Source organism: Corvus brachyrhynchos, unplaced genomic scaffold, assembly GCF_000691975.1.
Source record: "Corvus brachyrhynchos isolate BGI_N302 unplaced genomic scaffold, ASM69197v1 scaffold32, whole genome shotgun sequence".
Lineage (NCBI taxonomy): Eukaryota > Metazoa > Chordata > Aves > Passeriformes > Corvidae > Corvus > Corvus brachyrhynchos.
In genome coordinates, this window is record NW_008237919.1 from 1,057,051 (window position 1) to 1,080,691 (window position 23,641).

The following is a 23,641-nucleotide window of genomic DNA, read 5'->3' on the forward strand; positions in this document are numbered from 1 at the left end:
CATTTGCCTGCCTGTCTGGCTAATGTGCTGTAATGAATCTGCTCTCTGCCATACACACACGTATCATCCTATCAATCAGGGAGAGGAAATGCTGAGTATGGTGAGCACTAACAAGCACTCGGAGGGGTCAGTACACCAGTGCACTACAGTGGCATGCTACTTACCCTACAGGCTGCTTTAATTGGGGGAACATGAATGAGGCATCATGTGCCTGGCACCATGTCTTCTTGCCAATCTCTCTGCTTTGGCAAACTGACCCTCTCTGTTTCCCCTTTCAGGGCAGTGCTAACCCTCTAGCTCCTGCTGCAAGGCAAGTCCCTCTCAACCTCTTTGGAGTCTCTGGGTCAACTGTAGCAGGTGGAACTTCTGGAGGAGCTTGCTTGCAGAGGCTAGAGGGTGATCAAAGGGTGATGAAGAGCCTGTGGGGATAGCACTTCTTTGCAGGTTGGAAATCACAATGCAAACAGAAGTGGGAAAAGGTGGAGAAAAGGGGGCTGAAGAAAGTTAAAGCAAGGGGGAATAGAAGAGAGAAATGGTGAAAGAAATAGGAGGTAGAAACTGGAAGGGCTGAGAAAAAGTGGTGAGAAAGCAAATAAGATGAGAGAAAGAGATAAGGAAATAAAAGTAAAGAAGATCTGGAAAGTCATATATTACTGAAGAGAAAGACTAGAAGAAAAAAAAAAAGAGAAATCCAAAAATATTCCTGTGCCTAAATTGCAGGCGAAAAGGAAGCAATATCTCCAGAAGATCTCAAAGATCAGGAGGCTGGTGGAATTTTTTATGGCAGGTTTAAGGATTTAGACAAGAAATTGTGCTCAATCCATAATTAAGTAGAAGTGTTTCAAGTTATATACCTATAGATAGGTTGACTTCTAGACATGATTCCTTTTCACCTTTGTGGGGTGCCAGTATGCCGTTAAGGATGCAGCGTCATTGCCCTATAGCAAGATTTACTATTCTGTAAATTTTCTGCTGGAGGTTTCTCAGAAAAGCCTTTGCTGGCTGTCTGGAATGAGAAGAAAGATTTGTTGAGAAGAATGGAGGAATTATAAATCTCTGAGGGGCAAAAACATGTAAAGTGACATGTTGGGGTTAACAGCAGGTAAGGATGGAGTTTTATATCTTTCAGCAAGTCTCAAATTTTCTTGGCACAGAAGTTCTGGTGTTCCCAGATGTAGCATGTTTGCATGGCAGTCAAGTGATAAAAACATCTTAAAGTTGTTTTTCATTTCCCAGAGTGAGTACTAACGGGGAATCCATCTTGAGTGAATGGTGTTACCACAGAATGCCATTGAGAACACTGAGATCAAGGATTTGGGAAGTAGCAAGAAAGGTTAGTTTGGTACTTTAGAAAAAAAAAAAAACCAGAACAAAACTACAGCAAAGGCCCAACAAAGAGTTTGAAGTCTGAGACCTCTTTTTGAGACACAAAATCTTAATTCAGATTAATTTCTGTGCTGATCAACGGAAGTTACCTATGCTCTCCAGGAAGGCAGGTTAGCCTATGGAAATATCCAAGGCAGTAAAAGAGCTACCAGATTTTCCCCTGCAGTATTTGTAAGCTCTATAAAGTAAGAAGCTTGGGCTTTAGCAAACATCCCGATTGAAGATTTTGAAAGAAAACCCAGATGAAAGTAGGATTCCATTTGTAACTCAAAAAGTGTGACTTTAGCTCTTGAACAAATGACTGATAAGGTGAAGGGCAACATGTTATGAGGAATGCCATCCATCAGTCACTGGGCAAAGGCCAGGTTCCTCTTCGTCTGTTTACACCCTGCTGCCCTTTTCTCAGGAGTGTTCCAGTATATTAGTAAAAGTTCAGCTTAAATACTGACTAGAAACACTCTTTGAAGGAAAATTTATTTTCTCTAGGGGTGGTTTTTGTCAAATATTAATTTTGGTGGAAATTTTAGTATCTTTTATTCTTGAAGCAATCAGTTAAAACAAACAAACAAGATAGAATAAAATGGAACATAATAGAACAGTTTAGGTTGGAAAAGACCTTAAAGAACATCAACTGCACAGGTAACCTAACACTGCCAAGTCCACCACTAAACCCTGCACCTAAGTGCCACACCTCCATCCTTTTTAGACACCTCCAGGAATGGTGACTGCCACTTCCCTGGGCAGTCTGTTGCAGTGCTTGAGAACACTTTCTGCAAAGAAATTTGTCCTGATACCCAATCTAAATCTCCCCTGGAGCAACTTGAGGACATTTCCTCTTTTCTTCTTGTGACTCTTTATGATGGAAACCTGTAAGTTTGTCAAAGACATGAGTCAGAGACCTTGATCAATTGAAAGTGAGAAAAATCGCAGCAAAATAATAAATCAAATTTCTATATCGAAAATGCATATAAATAAATAAATAATCATCGAGTAGGACTAGGGATACTGATTTAGCTGTGTATTTGGGGCTGGTCTGACCATTGAGTCCTTTCATACCACCACAGATCCAGTAGGAAACTGGTGGGAAGGTGAGGACTAACCAGAGAGCAGTAAATCATTAAAATATAAAAAAGATCTAAATTACCATGAAAGATTTGGGGAGCATTATCTGTTTAACTAGTGCAAAATGAAATTTAAAGGCAACCTGCAGAAAAATTCCTCAACAGCTAAGAGATACCAAAACACTGAGAACATGTTCTCCAACAAACACAGTGAAGGATTGCTGTGGGCAGTTATTGGAAGCTGATTTCAGGCACCTGAGTAACGAGTAATTACATAAGAGTAATGCTTGACTCCATATCCTGGGAAATGCTCTGCTTAAGAGCTGCCTGTTAACCACTTTAAAATCCCCACTCTACTATGATTTTCTGTATGAGTGGCTAGGAAGAATAATATTGTTGCAGCAACCTGGGACACTAAGGAAGCTTGAAGATAAGCTTCTCACAAACATGTCTGTCTATTAATGGCTATATTTCTTTTGGAAATAGTTTGTTTTATGCTGCTGGGACTTAATTTTAATACTTTCTCTTTTGAAACCTTTCTGTGGGCAAATTTTTATTTAAAGACAGAACAGGTTCTGTACAGACATTGCTAGGAGGGAAGTCATGGCTTTTTAAAATCATTCTGAAAATTACAAATACCTTTAATATCCTGGGCTGCCTGCCTTATATCTCCCAAAAAGGGAGTCTCATTTACGCAGTGTCTGCTACACTGGCATCTTTCCAGTTTCTTTTTTAGATGTCCTTTGTTGATTGCAGCAACTCCCAATCTTCCTACAACAATGCAAACACTTTCTTAAGCTGATATGTTTTTTGGTGGATTGGCAAATAATTTGATGGATTTTTGACAGATTAGGAGACAGTGTGAAAGGGCAAACATAATGGCAGTGTCTTAGTGCTCCTGCAAAAACATATCGTTTAAAAGCATGAAAATGCACTCTCTGTCCAAGAAGAACCCTTTCAGCACCACATATCTATTCCATCTGCCTCTATAGGCTCTCTAATACCATTAAAGGGCTTTGCTCCAGAACACAACTGCTGTGTAAATGACGTAGCAGCAGCACACAGAAACACAAGAATACTTAAGCTAGAATAGATCAGCTGTCCATAAAGCTTAATAATATGTTTCATAATACCTTCACTGGGCTCTCCCCTATCTCCGAAACAGGTGTCTGCATCTGAACTAGATGCCTTAGCAATTTTTGTAGCCAATGGGGCAAGCAGATCCATTTAAGATCCAATTTACCTGGCTTATCCTGGGCATGTACTTTAAGTAAGATGGATTTCACCCTCAAAGTGATATTTTTCTCCCTGTTGACTGTAAAAAAAAGTCTAGATAATTAGCTTGGATGTAGGCATCTGCATTTTGTCATAAAAACACTCAAATAAATTCCACCTCTATGTTTTTTGCTTCAGAGAAAGTATAGGATTCTCAAAGCTTCTTGATTCTGCTTCAAATTAGCTTATGAGATGATGCTTGAGGGTTAAAATTTAATTTTATGTTAAATTACCATATGTAAAGTAGTTGAGGTTGTTATGCTTTAAGTCTTCCTAGGCTGTTTGCTGAAGCAGGTTGTAGGAGCAGGGCTGTCTGTATCTGCAGATTGTTTCATGGCAGTCACTTAAAATACTTTACTTTTTAGTTCTATGCACTATAATATTTTTATTTTTTAACATAATACTTATTAATATTAAGAAAATACTTGGATTTTGTATTAGTATTACTATCATGAGAAGAAGTATATAGAAAAGAGGAACGGTGGAAAATTATGTGAAGGGGTTCATAAATAAGAGGGAAAAGGGAAGTGGGAAAGAGAGCAAAATGCATTTTGGAATATCTGGAAAGACAAGGAGCAGAATGGAGACCAAAAGATATGAGTACCTGGGAAATAAATAGAGAGAGATTTGTGTAAGATCCTCAGGCTCACTCATTATTTTGTAGACTTTTGTATATCTTCTTTTCTTCTCTTTTCCAGACTTAACAGACTTCATCTTTTTAAACTTACAGTGTCTTAAGTCCACAGTCTCTATTCTTTCCCCATACATCTCATCTTTTTTTTTTTCATTTTTTTAGGCATTTTTATTTTTGCTATGTCTATTCTTGCACAAACCTCTACACATCTGAGCACAGCTGTTGACCTACTTCTGTGTGATAATTCCCATGGTATGGAAAACACTGATGTCACTGCTACTCAGATTTTTGTCTCAAAATTAGAATCACAGGTAGCGATCTTTTAAAGACTTGAAGCTGTCTGCTGTAAGGGTGGTTCATTTTAAAGTCTACTGTGATTCTTGATATGAAGGAGGCAAACTGTGGAAGAAGAAAACCAGTCTCTATGATGGTTTAATCATAGGATGTCCTGATTTCTTCCCATGTATTCTCAGCTCAGAACTCTGAGCAGTAGTGAGCTGTTTATCCACACTTGTACATTTAACTTTGTCTAGGACATATCCAGGCAGTCATACTGTTAGGACAGTTCCTGGCACAGTTTTAGCCTATGCCTATGAGTGGTGTCCCTCACTGAGGCTTGGAAGTTACAGTGTTCTGGGACAATTCATAATCAGCATTTTGCAAACAGCTGCATTCCGCTAGTTGTTGAAGGCTTCAATGACGAAAACGTGAACTCTTCCACGACATCTGGGCTCAGTGTCCACCACCATTCCTAAGCATATCAATTTTATGAACAAAATTATAGCTTGAGAGGGTCCTGTAAAACTTGTCTTTTTACAACCATGTGCTGCTCAATGCGTATTTCAAAATGGGTGGTGCAAATGGGGGAGGAACCCGTTAGCAAGAGATAAGTTTTTTTTCCCATGAAGAATATGAACAGCTCCCAAACAGAATTAACAAAGACTTTACAGTTGTAGAGTAGAGAACAAGAGTGCAAGGGCTGCTGTCTCTACCTTGAGGGTGTTCAGGCTTTTCCAGTGTTAATGAAAGGAGACTCTCTTTCTTGTCTCCAGCAGCAGAGAGAAGCTCCACAGACTTGCAAAGAAGATCAGCATTTTTTAAAATGCTGGCCCTGGATTAAAAGCGTAACAGGATTCCCAGCTTCCTACTGACTTCAGTGGAAAGGTGAGGACCATGATGGGAGTTAGGATTCCAGTATAAATCTACACTTGACTTGACAGTCATACTATTCCTGAACTGACAAATGGCAGCCAAAGAAGAAGTAGTCATGGTAAAGGGTCACTAGGGAAAAAAGGAGCTTTGAAAGAGCAGTTCTAGTCTCTATGACAAGTGCTATAGTAATTGAATTTTGAAGAGACCTGACTGTTGAGATATTAAGTATTATACACTACGTTAGTAATTACATAACAGATAATGTTAATGATTCTTATACAAGTGTTTGTTAAATCAGTAATTCAGATTTAATGAATAACCAATGGCCTTTTTTATAAGAGGGAATCCCATGCTTAATTTCTGAGATTAATCTTATTTAAAGCAAAAAATTCTCTCTCTGAATAGCTGGTAGTATTCAGTTTAAATTATCATCTGCTGAAGTGAGCAGTTGAGCTTCATCTGACATTTATTAGGACAAATGCATAAAGGCTGTGCTGTGGCAATACCATTTAATTGTCAAGGCAATTAGTTGCCACTTTGGATATCAGAATTGTCACAGAGTTAAAAAATAAGGGAAGAAGACATGGCAGAAATAGTTTCCTTTTTAAATGGAAATTGTGTCTGAATTTTATATTAGTCATAGAAGTGAGAATCTGATGGCATAGATCAGACCTGGACATAACAGGGAAAAAGTTATAATTTTAAAAACAGTTGATCTACTTGTGGCTTCAAACCAACTCTGAATTTTATAAAAAATTACGTAAATCATTGGATGCTAGGCTAAAATTCCCTGTAATGTTTATGGTTCCCTTACCTCCCTAGAAAAATCAGGATTATTTGTTTTGTTTTCAGCAATATGAAGATACTAAAAATGAAAAAAACCCTCATGCACTATTCTGTGACCTTTACTTCATTTGCTCTGAAACGTGTGTAGATCTTCTTAAGCAAATCATATGTGCATGAATCTTATCTTTTACTATCAGTTTTCTTAGTTTGAAAAGGATTCATGTAGTTATATTCTTTCAATATACAAGTAAAATGGCCACTGCATGCGAGAGTCCTCTTCAACTCTGCTCATTATTCTTTTTGTTCTCAAATGTTTTCTAGAGAAATTTGAAATCAGTTTTGCATTTCTGCCATGTAATGTTAACCGAGTAAAGCCAGAAAAATACAGTGTAGAAATGAGAGTTCATTTTGCTCAAGGCTCTGATGAAAAGTGCAGTGTCTGGAAGCCCATACCCTGGCAGCTTGTACAACGGCTGGCCTTTGGATTAATATAGGAATGCAAAGTTACAAGTCCTTAATCTTCATAAAGAATGACAACCATCTCTAAATGACTAGAGCCTGTGCATTCATCCCATCTTTCTCTGCTCCTCACCAAAGTGCAATTTACTGGTTTCAATTCTGTCCAGCTCAACTTCTACAGTCCATATTTTTCATGTGTTGGCCATTTCTGTATCTGGACAGATCAGAAAAGGATATTAGGTGATTCTCTGCTTTATAAAGAGGAAATTAGGGACATTTTAAATCAAACTCTAGGAAGAATTTAGCGAGATTTTTATTTTGGGTATGCTGGAGACCTCTGGGCTGTGTTGTGATCCATCTGTGTAGAGGGAGAATTTTGCTAATCTCAGCTGCCATTTACTAGCCCTGCAATGGTCCCAGTGCATCTCATGCATTTTTTCAAGACTGTTTCCAGCCATCTCCCAAAGTTCACTGTATTTTTACCATGAGGCAGATGATCCTATTTTCTGAGCAGTACCAAACAAGATTAGGTTAATTAATAACTATACTCTAAGTGAATTAGCTTCTATACATTATTTCTTTCTGAGTAAAGGTCTAGAACTGGTGGAGACCAGCACTTCAAAACTTGAGAAAGTAATATTTTTTCAGAGGCAAGACATTAAAAATTTGAGCTACAAGTTAAATATTGAATCCTTAAAATGTGTAGATCAATTGATTTTGGGTTAAGTTCTTTTGTTGGAGTGAGAGGCAAACATATTGAAGTGAAGGGAAGGTCCATATAGCTTCTACAGGTTTTTGAAATTAAACTGAAATATGATTGTAATAGTGTCAAGATGTCACGATTTATCTGTGATAGATCCTGCAAGTCCAGTAAAACAAGAGAGGCTGACACCAATAGGTTTTAAGAGATCTCACACTTTTTCCATCATGGTGCTTCTGCTTCTTTCACTGTCAGACTTCTTCTAAACACTTGGTAATCTCTGTTGTGATCTTGACTACACTGTCTTTCCTCATAATGAGGCAATGCTTCTATATCCACTCCCAGGAAATTTTTTTCTTAGTGAACTTAAATATAAAGCAAACCTCCTTCGTGATCAGCTTTACCCAAGAAGGTACTACTCTTCCTTTTCTTTTTTTGTTATCAGTCATAATATTAGGGCCAGATTTTTGAAATGTGCAAAAACTGATGCTAATTTCCAGATCTCTGTGGCATCTTCCTCTACTATTTTGAGAAAGGGCCCTTAGTCATTCTCTGATATTTCCTGAAATGCATTTTTCCAGAAATGAAGCACATTGTCAACAGAAGTTATTGTCAACAGAAACCTGTGGTCAACTTTGGTCTTGATTTCTCCACTAGTTGGAAGGAAAAAAAAAACTAAACTTGTCACTTCCATCTGTCCTGACTCACAGCTGGTTCTGTATTGGTTTAGTTACACTTCAGATGTTCTGCTGTATGAGCTTTGATCAGTAAAACATGATTAAGTATCTCATATTTTCCTCTGAGAAAAGAATACAAACAGCTCTTTATAACTGATGTCAGCATTTTTTGATTTGACAAGGAACTTTAGGATATTACAATTTTTTTTTCAGAAGTCAAAGGTACACCTTAAAACAGTCATCCTCAGTTTGGGCCATTGTATCATACAATGTAGAGGCAGTTACTCAAAATGCAGGGAAAATGAAGTCATTCATTGCTCATCAAATGCAAATACAAAATAAACCACAAACAACTCAGCATGAGTAAAGAGACACAAGAATTATCTTCCACAAAAATCAGTTGCATGCTCTTCACTTCTGTAGTATAGAAACACTTTGGTCCACCTAGCACTTTTTACCTAATATTTTATCCTTTCTGAGGAGACAGCTATTTGAATGCAATAATTTGCATCTGTGAGATTGCCTAAAACTCACAAAGCTGAGAACCATAGAAATTGGTAATGGAGAAAAGTGTGATAAACAGAAATAGCTTTGGTGCTCTACAAAGGAGACTACCTGTTCTGAATGGCAGCAACTTTCTAGGGTCCATAAACATTAGGACTAAAAGGTACTCTTATTCTACAGCCATGATAGTTTTCAAAGAAATGCTACCTGCAGAGGTTGTCAAGGGAGCAGAAAAACCACAATAACCCCCACATCTCTAGCATTCCACATTCCACTTATTTCACCCAAGGCTGCATATTTATTTTGAGATTAATTTGGTACATGTGTACATTTGCCAAGTTTTTTTTTTTTTTTGCTATTTAAATCTTCAATTCCAAAGCTATGTATTAATCCTATTACTGCTAATTGAGAGAAGTCTGCAGTCTTTTTGAGTTAGGTGAAGTTCAAGTTGTAATTGGTATCAAAGAAAGGCACAGTGCAAGAACTGAATATTAATATTTAACTCTTGCCATTTTATTATTTCCACTTGAAAATCACAGCTGTGGTTAAAAGACCTTTTCATGAGTTCATGAGGGTAGTGAATTGGAGACTATGGGATGAGATTTTTCATTCATGCAGCAAGATTGACAAAAATTGCTTTGTAGAAACGCAAATGAAATATTATACTGGGGCCCAGTAGTACTGGTTATAGCTACAGGTCTCTCAGTATTCCCATTATGAAATTTTCCTTGTAGGTTAAGTACCTGCACTGTAAAATTTTGCTCAAGGCTAATACAGCATACAAGATTCTAACCCAGGAGCTATTTTGTTCCAAATCTTCCATTTAGCCTTTTGCAGATAACTGCAATTTTAGATGATGTTTTCAATTTGATTACTTTTTAAATTGCTATGCTTTTAAAGCAGAATATCTCATAAGATATGCACACAATGATGGATTAATTGCTTATGACGGAAAATAAGGGCAAAGACCACCCAGGACAAAGACCACCCCTTTGATATCAGATCCCTAATCAAGTACATTTACTTGTACATTTGTTCAAAGACACAAAAGGTGAATTTTTTTCAAAGGTCAAAGAAATTAAAAGAAAAATGGCCACTGACTTGGTGGCTTTGGAAATAATTTTTACCCCTGACTAAAAAGTATGTGGAACACCAGTTAATGGAGAATTTCTCCAAGTTTTATTTTGTCTATTTTTCTGAGTTTCATGCATTGGGAATTAGAGGCTCTGGCTTTAATCACACCCATAGAGCATGTTCACTATTATAGCCTTGGAACTGCTATAATCAGTCATTTAAGATCAAACTGGATGGAGCCCAGAACGCAGGAATAATTTCAGAACTGTATCTTGTTGAAATATCACAAAAACCATGGAAAAAAGGTGCTTGAGAGGAAGAAAAATGATGAGGTAATGTTGGAAGTCAGAGTAAACAAGCAAAGAGATCAAAACATAGAAAGAAAGCAAAGAAGTGATGAAAAATTAGGGAGAAAAACACTGAAAGCATCAGAGCAAAGCAGACACATCTTGAAATACAGCATTTCCACCACTCACTTTACGTTAGAGGTGACAAAATATGATAACAATTGATTATTTTTTCTATTGAAAGGGTTTTTCATCATATGAATATTGAAGATAGTCTAAACAGGCCATTTGGCCAAAATGTATAACTAGCAATGGTAGCAAAATCTGGTTCCAAAGTGAGATATTTGATTTAAACACTTGCTCTGTATACTATGATTTCAGACAAATGCACAGATTATCAAATCTTTATTTATTTGCAAATTTTTCCCTTAATGTTTTATATTAATTTTCTTCAGAGTTTGTTGCATTCAAAGGCCTTGAAAGTTCAGAACAAAAGTGGATCCATGAAGGCCTGGTAACTTTGTGAGGCTCATTGACACAATTGTAGTTGTAGCCAATTCTTTATGCAGAAGAAAACTCAATTGCTTTCTGAAGAAAACAAAAGGCTTCATTTTTTTTTTTTTCCCCAAAAGATTATTAAACTAATACTGGGCTGGAACTACATGATAAATATAAGCTTATAACTTTTATTAGTGCTGTTACAAATCATAGATGTACTTCTAAAGAGCAACTTCCACATTTTGTTTATATCTGGACCATAAATAATTGAACTGTGTCCTGCCTTTTTAGTATTGAAAGAGGCAGACTATAGTTACAGAATAAAGAGTGTGAATAATTAAAAAGTAGACTGCATTAGGTCTTGAGATAAGCTATGGTATCTAACACTTAGAGGATGAAAAAAACCTGTTGCTACTACAACCCCCAACTGACTTAGAGAAAATTTTGCCTTGAAAAATTCAATGGAACTGAAAACAGATAAGCAATGTCATCCACTTTGTACTACTAAAAAAGTAGTACACCACTTAAGTGATAATATTGATAATTAAAATATATTTCATACTTAGTACTTGAAGTATCATCTAGTTCATTCAAACTCCAAGATTACTTCCCTCTCTAGATTTTTTCTTTAGTTAGTAAAGATGCCAACAAGATTTGAATACAAGCATTCAGTTCATGCATTTTGGGGGTTGGTGGTCATTGATTCCAGGATCCTCTTCTATATATTTATGTTAAGCAATTTTCTGGCCTCCACTGACATTTTGATGGTATCATATAAATTTTAACATTTCACCCCCCACAGTCCCACTGTGAGGAAGGTGTCACATGTTGCAGGTAAAAATTTAAGATGCAGAGACACAAATTCATTTCCTCGTAGTATAAGGTTTAGCTTCCATAAATGCCTGCATGGATCCAACTTTTTAGTCATGTAAATAATAGGCATCTAATTAAAGTTAGTTGCCCATGTCTCCTTCTGTGGTGAACCATAAAAGAGGAGCACGTCCAGAGGAATGAAAAGAATAAGAAAAAAAGTCCTGCTTTTGTATGAAGTCTCTCAGGGGTATCTGAAAGTGATTCTCTTTCTGGAGGTCCTTTCTCTTGCTATTGTCCAAAAGACAGACTTTTTCATAACGTAGACTAGAAAATTACCTCTTAGAGATGAATGTCGCTTGTGATGAATGCTCAAAATTATCCAGGGACTCAAGTTCAGGTAGGAAATTGCACCTGAGTCTTTAATGTCTTTGTGTAACAAGTAACCACTGAGCTATTCTTGCAATCTAGATGATCTTCCTCTAGAGACTGAGTCCACTTCTCTTATAGCCAAGTGAAGCATGAAGTCTTTTCTCCCCTTGAAGTCAGTAATGTGCATTTGATCCTTTCACAGCAGGATCAGCACCTATTGCAACATATACTGCTCTGTGAGATGCCAAAGCTTATTTTAGGATAGTGATATAGACAACTTTATGACCTGCCTGAATTTGTGCTCGCCTTACAGCCTTCTGCTCCTCTCATGCTGACCACTGGTAGAAGTAGGACAAGATGAACTGTTAATGTGATGTCTTCTGATATCTAACACAAAATATTTCATGTTAGATGTTGTGTGTTAACTGTCTGGAGTATCCACAATGTAAAAATTTTCTACAGTAGTTGTGCAGTAAAACAAATATCACTTCCCTGCAGGCTGGTTAAGGATTGCCACCTGCAAGTCTAAAGAGCTGGGACCAATTTCAAAGCCCACTGATGGCTGTTTGACTTTATTGAGCTTTACTTTCAGTCTACAAAAACAGCATTTTAAGGGTTACATGAAGAATCATTCTATGTTCAAATAGAAAAATAGCTGTGAAAACATTTTGAAAGCATTCCAGCTAGTGATACTTTCAAGAGACTTGGTCTGACCAGACACTCCACTGATTTTTACTTAATACATTATTAAAAAAACATGCTATGAAAGATATTATTTTAGACCAGAGGCAAGAAAACTTAAGGACAATCCAGCTCTTTTGATCCCTGTCTTTGTGAATAAAATTGAACACACATAAAGGGAAAAACCCCCCAAAAAATACACAAACATTTTCTGTGCTCTTATTTGAAATCTTTATATCAAGTCAGGCTTTATATCAAGTGTACAGGGCTATTTTAAGCACAGTTTCTACCAAAAGAACTGCTGATGACATTTCAGAAGTGATTCCCTCACTGCTGTGCTCTGGTAAATGGGCCACTCTTGTGATAGCAGCAGTATTGCTTCTGAAAATGTGATGATCTGCCACAGATTGAAATATCTTTTTCTGCATTATGACCATTGATTCAAAAAAACAATGCTAAAAACCATATCTATGGAACATAGACTTGGAGGAAATGAGGCTTATTCTGAGGACTTTATTCTCAAAAATAGCAATAAGAGAATTCACTAGAAGGCATAGGCTCTTTTCAGCCCTTTTTTTTTCTGATAATTTGGTATACGTTATGTATAAATATACATATGACTCCCTGCAAGCATAGGTATACCTGCTTAAAAGTCATTCTACATGTATGTTGGAAGTGTACATAAAGGTCAAAAGCTGTGAGGAGTGGTCCACTGTCACTCCATTGAATACAACACCATAAATATGCATATGAGCAGTGTATTTGTGATCCCAAATGCCTGCTACCTAAGAGTCCAATCTCTTGTTATTCACAATGGATCAACAGTTTCATTACAGAAATTAGCATCAAACAGACAAGCAGCATATGATTGCTGTTGAGGTAGTTGTGATACACTGTTTACTACATTTGCACTGTTACTTGAAAAAAGAAAGCTAGTGACTATAATTGACCCACTGGTGACAGTTTTAGAAAACAGACACTAAAAATTAAGCTCTTAGATAAGATGTGCTTAGATCAGGTGCTTAGATGAGGCACATTAAGCCCATATTCCCAAAAACCCCTTCATGACTAGGAAATGCAGCCTCCATTATTTCAGTTAATTAGTGAGTGCCTAATTATATAGCAAACAGGTGAATATATAATTTCTATTTTTCATCAGTAATACCTAAACTCTCCAAAGTGAGAGACACAATATTCATCTACTTAATCTGAAGTACACTACCAATTATTTTTTCTACAATTACTTTTTTCACAGTTGGAAGATGAATGTGGATTTTCTTTATAGCTCCATGGTGTTCCTCCAAATATAAGCATATTCTGTCTTTTATGCAGCTGCCTTGCTGCCAGTGTTGGCTGTATGCAGTGATTCAGTTCACTGGATTACTCTGTGGCTCTTAAGTTCATAATGTGTGTTAGTTCTTTCAGAAAGTATTTCTAAAATACTCACTGAAAAAGGAATATGTCCAGGTGAAATATTAAATGGTGCTCTTCAAGGCTTCAACAAACATAATATACATTTTTAATTCAATCTCTTTCAGTATGCAAGTCACTGTAATTTCAGTTATTAGATGTTAGTCAGCAACTAGATCATACAAGACACTGATGGTATAATTTGAGAAAATCCTAAGACTTCAGAAACTTATAAGAAAGATTGGAGCTCCTGTTCACCTGCTTGAAATCCGCTTTAGTGTAGACTGATTCAGGTCCAAATTTTCAAAAGGTTTTAAATTTTTTCCCCCCTCCAGTATTTTTCATATCAGTTTTACTGTATCAGATTTTTTCTCCTGTACATGCCCTTGCCTAAATCCTTTTCTACCTTCAATGTGTGCTATTTACTACATAGTAAACCCAATGAAATTATATTCCCTATCATATCTTTTTTTACCTTTCAGTCAATATTAAAATTGGAGAGTTGTTTCACAAGAGTTCTTCACATTATGAGAAAGTATAATATTTTTTAAAAATAATATTTGCTGAAAGAGCAGGAGCATTATTCCTTCTGTATTGTCTCATCTTCATATTGTTGTAGATGTGAGGTCTTGTAGCTTTTCTGGGATTCAAAGGATACCATTGTGACTTTGTAACTTCTCTGAAATCAGTTGAGAGTTCTGGATTTTGGGTAAAACCTCCTAAAATTCCTGTAAACTCAGATTCAGTAACTATATCTGATTTTTGTTTTAATAAGGAGGTATACTATGGAAATGCAGATTTTCTTGTTATCTCCCATAGGGTGAGTGCTTCTTTAGGTTGTTCCATATTCAATAAATAAAAACCTTTTGAATATGCCTCAGAGTGAAGCAGTGTTCCAGGAGGTTCACAGTGACATCCATTGCTTCCCCAAGGCAGCAATATTTGATCCTTTTTAGCATAACTTCCTAAAGAAAAGTGGCATGTTTTGATAGCAGTTTCCATCTGTTTGCTCCTCATAAACCTTTATTTCCTTCCATCTCAATGTTTTTGATCCTGCAGGCCAGTTTCAATAGAACTGCCTTGAGGTGTCCTGGAAATCCACAAGCAGATAGGGAAAAAAACCTAAACTGTGCAATGGGAAAGCTCTTAATGAGTCTGCAGGGTAATGAGCAAGGGCAGCAGATGAGCGGCGATGCTCAGGTTCATGTGGGTTCAGGAGCCCGTGTGCTGAAACCTCCCTTCCCTGGCAGGAGAAGTGATCACCTCTTGGAAGGTGCAGTTCAGTGATCACGAAAAACAGTCCAAAATGGGGTAACTTGAAGTCTTGGGAGAGAGAGCTTTAAGGGAAATTTAACAGAAATCTACAGGAAATAGCAGTATATTGGTTTCACTATTCATAGAAGAGCTTGTTCCTATGAACATTCAAATTATATTGTGTATATGTAAAATCTCATGACAGGAGACACTACTGCTATATTTTATTTATCATATTTCTTCAGCTCACACTCATTTCAAGGCTGATCCTCTGTGTCTATTTTCATACCACAGGTTTTTAAGGTAGTGTAACAAATCAATGCTTTTGACTGGTGTGTTGAATTTTGAACCAGGTTTTGTATTTTGTAGCTATGCTTACAATGTTCCACATCTGAAAATAGATACCCTTTTCCTCTGAACACTTGAGGTCCCTTATCTACTTCATTGAAGTCCTGTGCAGTGCAGAAAGTTCACGGAAAATGTATCATATTAATGATGATGATGATAACAATGATTATCATCATCATTCCTGTACTTATTATTCAGGCAAAGTTCCTAATTAATACCAATAATTTAAAATGAGAACAATAGGCTGCTTCTACTCTTTAAATAAGATATCCTGCTTACTAGAAAAGAGAGAGGATCTAAAATAAGATGCAATTCCCAAGGGAAAAGCTCAATTTTTGAATTGTGTTACTGAAACTAGAAAGATGAATTAATGTGACAAATTTCAGAATCAATATTGCTGTATTTAACACACAGCTGACTTTGGACTGCAGCATTTTAAATGAAATTAAGAAGTAGTTTGATAGAACCCTTTATGTATTTTATTTATCATATTACTGACAAGGGATCTAACTTGTTTCCACTTCGAAAAAACAGGTGTTTTTCAGCTTAATGATGTTCAGTTCTTACAGGGTTCAGATGCTCAGGTTTAAGTCTGCCAGGGCAATACATTTCACATAGAGTTAGGAATTTAGCTGAGAATAACTAATTTTTCTCTGAGCAGTTTTGTTGCTGTTTGTGCTCTTTTTCAAGCTCAAATCAATTTTTCTTGTAGGCAATCAACCCCTATTTTTGTTCCCTGCTGTATTCCACATCTAGTTCAAGTTCAGCTTATGTCATAGTTCTTGGTGGCCTTTTATTATCTGATGTAGGAGTTGAATATTAATCTGTAAGCTGTAATAATATGAGTTCCTGTTCCTCCTGATACTCAGGAAGAAAATAATTTACATTTCATACTGTTTTATAAATAGAGAAAGGAATCTGGAAGACCTCCAAACTTAGCTACCACGCATGAGTTGGGACTTCTGACAGACCTTTGCACAGGACTGCTCCTGTGGAAATTTTAAGGAATTTATATTGACCTCAGCAACAGAACATTTTCAGAAGCCTCTACTGTGACTGAAACAGGTTGTAGTCAGAAGCTATTGGATAATTCTGGTTTGTTCAACTGATCAGTACCCCAGTGTGCAAAACATTATACAGACATAGCGAACCACTTCCTTAAGGGCCTTACAGCTTTAAAGGACTTTATTGACAGAAGGCACATCTTAAACTTTAAAAGTTTCAATGTCAAATCCAGCAATATAGAAAAAAGTGGAAAATATAGCAGTAACCATTCAATGCAGATAATGAAGTTGTATATTTGTTTAAATACTGTTGCTCATATTTTACTTTTCTGCATTAAAAAAAAATGGAGCTACATCTGAAAACAGAAAGTTGTCTATTCTCTGAAATAAAGAGCCATTCTTGGCTCTGGGGATCACTTAAATGAGTGGGGCTGGGGGTTCTGGAAAGTCCTGAAATATTCCTGTAAAAATGAAACCTACCTTAAAGATTAGGACTGTGTACAAAATAAATTTTATTGGCTTCTTCACTGTAGAAAAGCAATACTTAGAAATTTGAATACTGACACACAGAAATTGTCTGGTGCGCCAAAACTGCAAATTCTCCACTATCTTCCTAGAATAGGTTATTTCATCTCTAGTTTAAATGCTGTGATGGGTTCCTGGAGACTGAGGTGTCAACTTGTGTGGTCAGATGCCCCTGCAAATATTGCCTCAGTTTAACAGCACTGTAAGTAATAATGCCAGCTGCATTCTTCAAGTGAGAGAGGAGAAACTAGTGGGAGAGAGCAGTCACATGCTGGAATGTGCCTAGTCTTCTGTGAGCAACATTCTGAGGTAAGATCCCAGAGGACCAGAGGTCTTCCTACCTTCCTCTGCCTGGTGAAAGTGCTCCTCAGCACAGCTCCTGGTAACACAATACATGGTGACTCCCCCATTTATGTGATATTTTCGGCATTATCAAGGGATTCAGAATTTGGAGGCTGGATTTTACAACACCAATTTTGGTAGTCCATGGATTTAGCACAAACCTCTCTTTTAAGGAATGATTATTTGGGAATGTTTTAGCCTGTCGAATTTTTGACTATAGTATTGCAAGCCCAACTTTGCGGCACTGATGTAAAGTACTCATACGCTTTAGGTTAACATTCTCCTATTTGTACAAACAATCTTAATTTTCAGATGTTAAAAAATTATGATTTTTTGAAGAGAAATTAAGTGATACCTGGTTTACCTGAAATTCATATTAATGAGACAAAACCTTATGTTCAGGCTATATTTAATGAGAAAAAAGTCAAGTCATGGACTGTGAATGTTCCATATATTCTGCATGGACACAACTATGAAAAATAAATTACTTTACAGACCTCTCTGGTTTTTAGTTTTGTTGCTAACAGAGCTAATGAAAACCAAGTTTAAACTGAAGGCTTAATAAATATGAATTCATGGATGATGAGTTTTGCATTAGTCCAGTCAACAGGTCAGTCTATGATGCCTGGTCAGAGATTGTATTTTGTTTAGACTAACAGAAATATTTTGCGCACCGTTCTCCTGAAGATGGAGCTTGAGGGGCTCTGAATATATATGCAAAGTATAACTTGTGTCACAGAACTGTGTTTAATAACTTTCTCTTTGGACTTTGTACAGGGGAAGAGTCACCATCTTAATCTTATTTAGATTCTTGTGGTAGAAAAATGAAATCTATAAACAAACTTTCTTTCTTTAATCTTCCTAAACTACCCTATGCTCCTGGGTGTTTTACAGATTCTAATGTAAGACTCCTGTAATTATTGAACTGTTCTTTTGACCTGGTTGCTTGAAGGATATTGGATTTCTCTTACCTGCAAATGGAGATTAGCGATCAGATCACCTGAAGTGCTAAAACACTGCCAATTTTTTTAAAACAGAATTATTACAAAACCTTATTTTTTCTCTATACCTTGGACTTCAGCATTCATATTTAACTCATTGTATTATCTGTTCAGGGTAATTTGAGGATGACATTCCTGGGATGAATTTTTAGTAAGCACTATAAGGTCTCCAGTACAATGTTATACGCTAACTGGTATCTCTGAAAAAGAATAATTACATAGTTGGATAATTATGTACTGCTAATAATAATTGAAAGTAATTAGAGCATGTTCTCCATGGCTGATGTTTTCTGGTTATTTCGCTGACTGCTTTTTTAAAGGACCTCTTGCCTGTGCATACTTCATCTCACAGTACTCTCTCAGGACCTAGTTTTACGTCTTTTCTTTACATTCCAACTTTTCAGGTAAAGTCATTGATTACACAGTTCCCAGACATATGGAAGTGTCTGTGAGGACCTAAAATTGCCTGCAGTGTAACTACATAAAAAATAGGGTATATCTAATTGTGAATAGGCTTGGTCCTAACCCTGCCCCTTCTGATTTGTGCCCCCAAACTATAGTTCCAGCTTACCAATTTTCTAGGGTTGTAGGAGCAGAAATGCAGGTATCTGTAGCAGCAGAACAACAAACATATAATGAGTGGCAAAACCCAGAAAATGGGCATAATCTTTCCCATTTTGGGTGAAAACAAAGAGTCCTAAGTGTGCATTTTCTGGAATTTGTAGCCTATCAACAGTTCTGAGTTTGTGAATGATAGCCTGGGCTTTTGACCTCACAGAACAGAAGCTTTTATTTCCCTGTTTTGTATTCTCATTATTAAAATTCATTCCTTCTTTGTTACAAAATTTTGTACATGGAAATATTCCTAGCACTAATATCAACAATGAAATGAGGTATTTTCCTTTTGTTAATTAGAAGACTATTCTCCTGGAAACGGTCTCTTATCACTTGTTTAAAGTGATATCTACTTCTCAATTCAACAAAGATCAGTTCTGATAAAAGTGAAGAGTGGGTAAGGGCAGGGAAAAACTGAAAATGAAAAGTAAATATTGTAAAATAAGTCTCATTTCTACAAATGCAAAAGGAGTACTAGACACCATGCCTGTAAATAAAGCAACAGGCGTATGGGGAGGGAAACAGGGTCACTAGGGCCAGCGATCTCCGTAAAGAATGAAGAAGACAGTGGCAAAATATTATCTGTCTAGTTCACAAGCCTTCTTCAGTCTCTGTTTACAAGCCTGAGAAAAACATATTAAAGCAAAGCTTTAAAAGAACCTGGAGGACTGTACAAAAATGCCAAGAATTGGATTAATTGGCATAATGCAAGGTGGCTGGGCACAGCTGGGGAAAGTGTCAGTGTAGGGAGAATCCCCACCAAGTAAGACTGTCTGTGCAATTAGCTATCTGAACTCTAACCCTTCCAGAATAATTAATGAATAACAGAGGGGATCAAGACAAAGACACAAAGTGATTTGGTGGGTGCTAGCAAGTAATACATCAAAGAATGCTGGTAATTGGCCCTGTGGCTTTCATTCTTTGCCCTATTTCTTTCAATCCATTGACTCAAAATAATGGGTTCAGGTTCATTATCAACAGGTTTTAGCTGCAAGAGCACAACACTTCAACAAAGCTATGATTGTAGCAGTGCTGGTGGCTAAGCAAAAGTTGTAGAGTGTATCACACTCCCTTGAAAGGGAAAGTAGCAGCACATTCACAGGCTGTGTCTTACATGAAACAGTTTGTATTCACGAATTTGCTCTGAGTTTTCTAAGACTTGGTGTTCACTGAGGTTACAATGCTGGAATACAGTTGGTATGGGCAGGTATGTATAACTCTGCTTCAAATGCTATTAGAGTAGCAGCACATATATTCTGTTCCTTCAGCTGTAAGAAATGAAATAGAATTCCTGACATCATGTGTCACATGTACATGACATTATTTGCATACTGATGGCGACAGTTTAGAGACTTTTCTCTCCCTGTTTTGGCGGCATTGCATTAAAGGGAAAATTTATTATTTTGAATCCATAAAAATATCTTTCTGATCTGCAAAATTTTACTTGAGGGTTTGAGGTTGTTTTGGTTTTTTTCTGAAATCAGAAATGGAATCTCCACTGTTCTGTTTGTTTCTAGTGTAAATGCTGTTGTAAAATGTTGGTAAAACTGATGAGGAGGTATTTAATTAATTAGAATGGCTTTTGATAAAGAAAAGAAGAAGTAGAAGCAGAATATTACAACAGTCATCTTCAAAGAGTGAATGATGTGTATCTTTGCTCTACTGTCATTTTGCCATGGTCATTTCTCCCTAGTGAATGTTGTTATTTTCTAACAATCATAGTAAATACAGTTGCATTTATAGTTGAAATCTGTGACACTAGAGCTAAAGCCTGCCCTTTTAATATATTATTTGAAAAATGTGAGAAGTGGTTTAAATTTATAAGCTTGCTTGTAAGCACAAATGGATGTAAAATTATTTTTCTTCTTGGTTAAAGATGTTACTCTGAATTTGGGTTCATAGCAAATACACAAAATGGTTTAAGTGTTTTAAATAGCAAATTGTGCTCCTTATTCTTATAGACAGCAATATAAAAACTTCCCTTTTCCTTTGACAGTCTATGAGGAGGTAACTGCTGGTGAAACTATTTTCTATCTAAGTCTTGCAGATCAGCTTCTGATTTCCATTATACCACTGTTGATCTGAAAGAGCTTGAACAAGCTTCATGCAGAATTTCATTTCAAGAGGACTATGTTTTATAATTGTGAAATCATACAGTAGAATAATGAGTAATAATAAAATTAGATAAAAAAATTCTGATACAACTTGTGGTACTTAATTTTCATTTTAGTCATATTTCAGAGAACAGCAATTTTCTATTAAATATTCAAATACATATATGAATTACCAGTGTAAAAATGCAGCTATAAATGCAAATATGTGACCATGACCAACAGCATCAGCCCAGCCCTTTAAGTGCAGTCATACTGTTTGAAATAATGATGTCACAGATCTGTGCGTAGTTCTTTATTGTTGTCTTCTATGACACAGGTTCCTCCATTAGAACATGTGCCTTATCAATAGTTTTGCCTGTGCTATAGAAAAAAGTACTACAGCTTTGGAAAAGCTTTATTAGCAGATATTCTAAATTGAATAGCTGGTTTTTGATAATTCTAAGCAATGCTTCTTAGATTTTAAAAAAAATTCTAATTTTTATATTAAAACACTGCTTAGCACTGGGAGCAGTGGTCCAAGCCTAGTGTGACAAAGCTGTTAGTCAGAATGTTTGCTCTCACTCTTTGTGATTCCAAGTGGTTTTGGTAGAGATTTCTTGTGAAAATCTCAGCATGGCTTAGATGATATATGAAACACTTTGAGAGTATTTCAGAATCGTTAAGTTCAAACTGTAGTTCTTTTGGAGGCTTTTTGTAGCACTGAGGAAGTCTTTTCCATCTCTTCACACACGGACATGAATGCCATGAATATATAGATATATTTTCACAATAATAACTTTTAAGGATGGGAAAGAAAGAGTCAACTGTTTTTAGTCTTGCCTCTGCTATATGTTGTTAAAATAAATATGTAAAAACTACCTGCATTGTGAAGATCCATGCTACAAGTGCCTTCTGTCACACATATAATTCAAGATCCTTAGTTGACAAAATACTGATTGATCCTATCCCAGAGGTTCTTACACTTTTTCAGAAAGTTGCTCCTCTTTTTGTATAATTTTGCCTTCAAGTGAATAACAAGACTTTGGGGGAGAAGGAAAATCATTATTAAAAATACACACAGACTTGATCAAAATAACTTTGATGGCTAGAATGATAAGAGCAGTCATTCTCTTCCTTTGACAGATTTTTTTTTTGTCTGAGATTTGAGGGCACCAATATTGATTTAGAAAGTTCTGTCGCTCAATTTTAAATGAAATGTAAAACTTTTCCATTTTCTCACCTATCAACCTCCATAAAAGAGGAGATGCTTTTGCAGGGAAGTTGATATTCTCACTTTGGATATCATAATGTATTTATGATATGGGGCTTACCTAAACAGCTCCCCTTTATGTGACTAGGAAAGAAAGGCTATCTTTATTTGGGGTTGGAGTTTTGACTGTAGCAGCTGGATACAAGTTGGGATCCTAGGCTGGACTGTGGGACCTGGACCCTCTCGAGGGCATCCTTTCCATCAGGTACCCTCTGCTTTTCTTCTCTCTGCTGGAAGTGACAACAGTAGAAGCCTATTCCCTGCTCTCCCTCTCCTGCGAGTAGCTGCACCCCAGAGAAGCAGCAGAAAGCTGCATGTGACTGTAGGCAGCAACCTGGATCTTTTTGGACCAGAGAAAGCTTCCCTGAAACACACAGGGATCTCATATTTTTAACTTCTGATTATCAGAATAACTCTTATGCACTAAAAATGGATTTGGTTTGGTAGCAGAACTAAATGTAAGTGGGAAATGCAGAGGAAGAGGAGCTGAGGGACAGTTGTGTCTCTCAAACATACTCAGTTCCTTTAGTGAGAACAGGAACAACTCCAGAGTTTTAAGGACGTTTAGCAGATGAGAATTAAAATATAACTCATTGCACTGCTTTCTAATAGAAAGTGCACAAAGCCTGCAAAAGAGAAGGGAGTCTTGGTTGCTGAAGGTCAGTTCATGTTTCAAAGGCTGACCTCCTTTGAAAAGGGTCCCTCTGCCTGGTGTTCCCATAGGAAGGGACCTAGGGGCTGGATTCATGCTGGCCTGTGGTCAGGGAAGTGCTGAGCTTCCGTTCAAATCACTGTTCCCTGAAAAAGCATTTCAGCATACCCTTAGGTGTCTGTGACTAAGAACCGGATGCTTTCTGAAGCAGGGTCTTCATTTGGCTCATATTATGTGCTTGAAAATCTCAAAGGCTGTAAACTTCTCAAAATCTGGATTCTCCTTTGCTGTAAAATTTTTATCTTAACTTGGTATGGCTTCACTTGGCCTGATATCCGCTGCACAGTCCCTTACAGGAACTGTTAGCAAAATATGGGCTGAATCGATCTTGGAGAGAAAATAGTATTTTTTTTTCTCAAATTTTTAGGTGCTATAAAGGGAAAAGCATAGGATGGCAGTAATTAGACGCAGGGACTACAATCTATTTCTAAGCTTTATTTCTAAAATTTCATATACCAAATTTATTATCAAGTCTTCCAAAGATAACAATATTCACCATGACAAAGCCTTCTGAGATTATTAGGCAAAAGGTTTATATAGCAGGAAAATATTACAATAATGGCATTTAAATTTAATTATTTCTCTAACAGTGATTAAAGGAAATGTTCATAGCTTTGGAAGGGAGTTGTCCTCTGTACTCAATAATGTTTGTACTTTCTTGCAAAGTGTGTTGCTTATACAAAAAAATAAGAAATCATGTCTGGATCTCAG

At 36.6% G+C, this 23,641-nt stretch overlaps 1 protein-coding gene across 3 annotated transcripts in view; it reads left to right on the plus strand.

The window, feature by feature from the left end:
- TFEC (transcription factor EC) overlaps positions 1-23,641 on the plus strand; it is a 93,543-nt gene that overhangs the window by 1,517 nt on the left and 68,385 nt on the right. Inside the window, exon 1 of one of the 3 annotated variants that reach the window (XM_017733108.1) lies at positions 19,938-20,062. The exons of the other annotated variants lie outside the window; for them this stretch is intronic. Within the exon in view, the coding sequence (XP_017588597.1) occupies positions 20,036-20,062 (27 nt within the window). The 5' untranslated portion in view covers positions 19,938-20,035. Of the gene's footprint in view, positions 1-19,937; positions 20,063-23,641 lie in introns of those variants that run through there. 3 annotated transcript variants of the gene reach the window in all.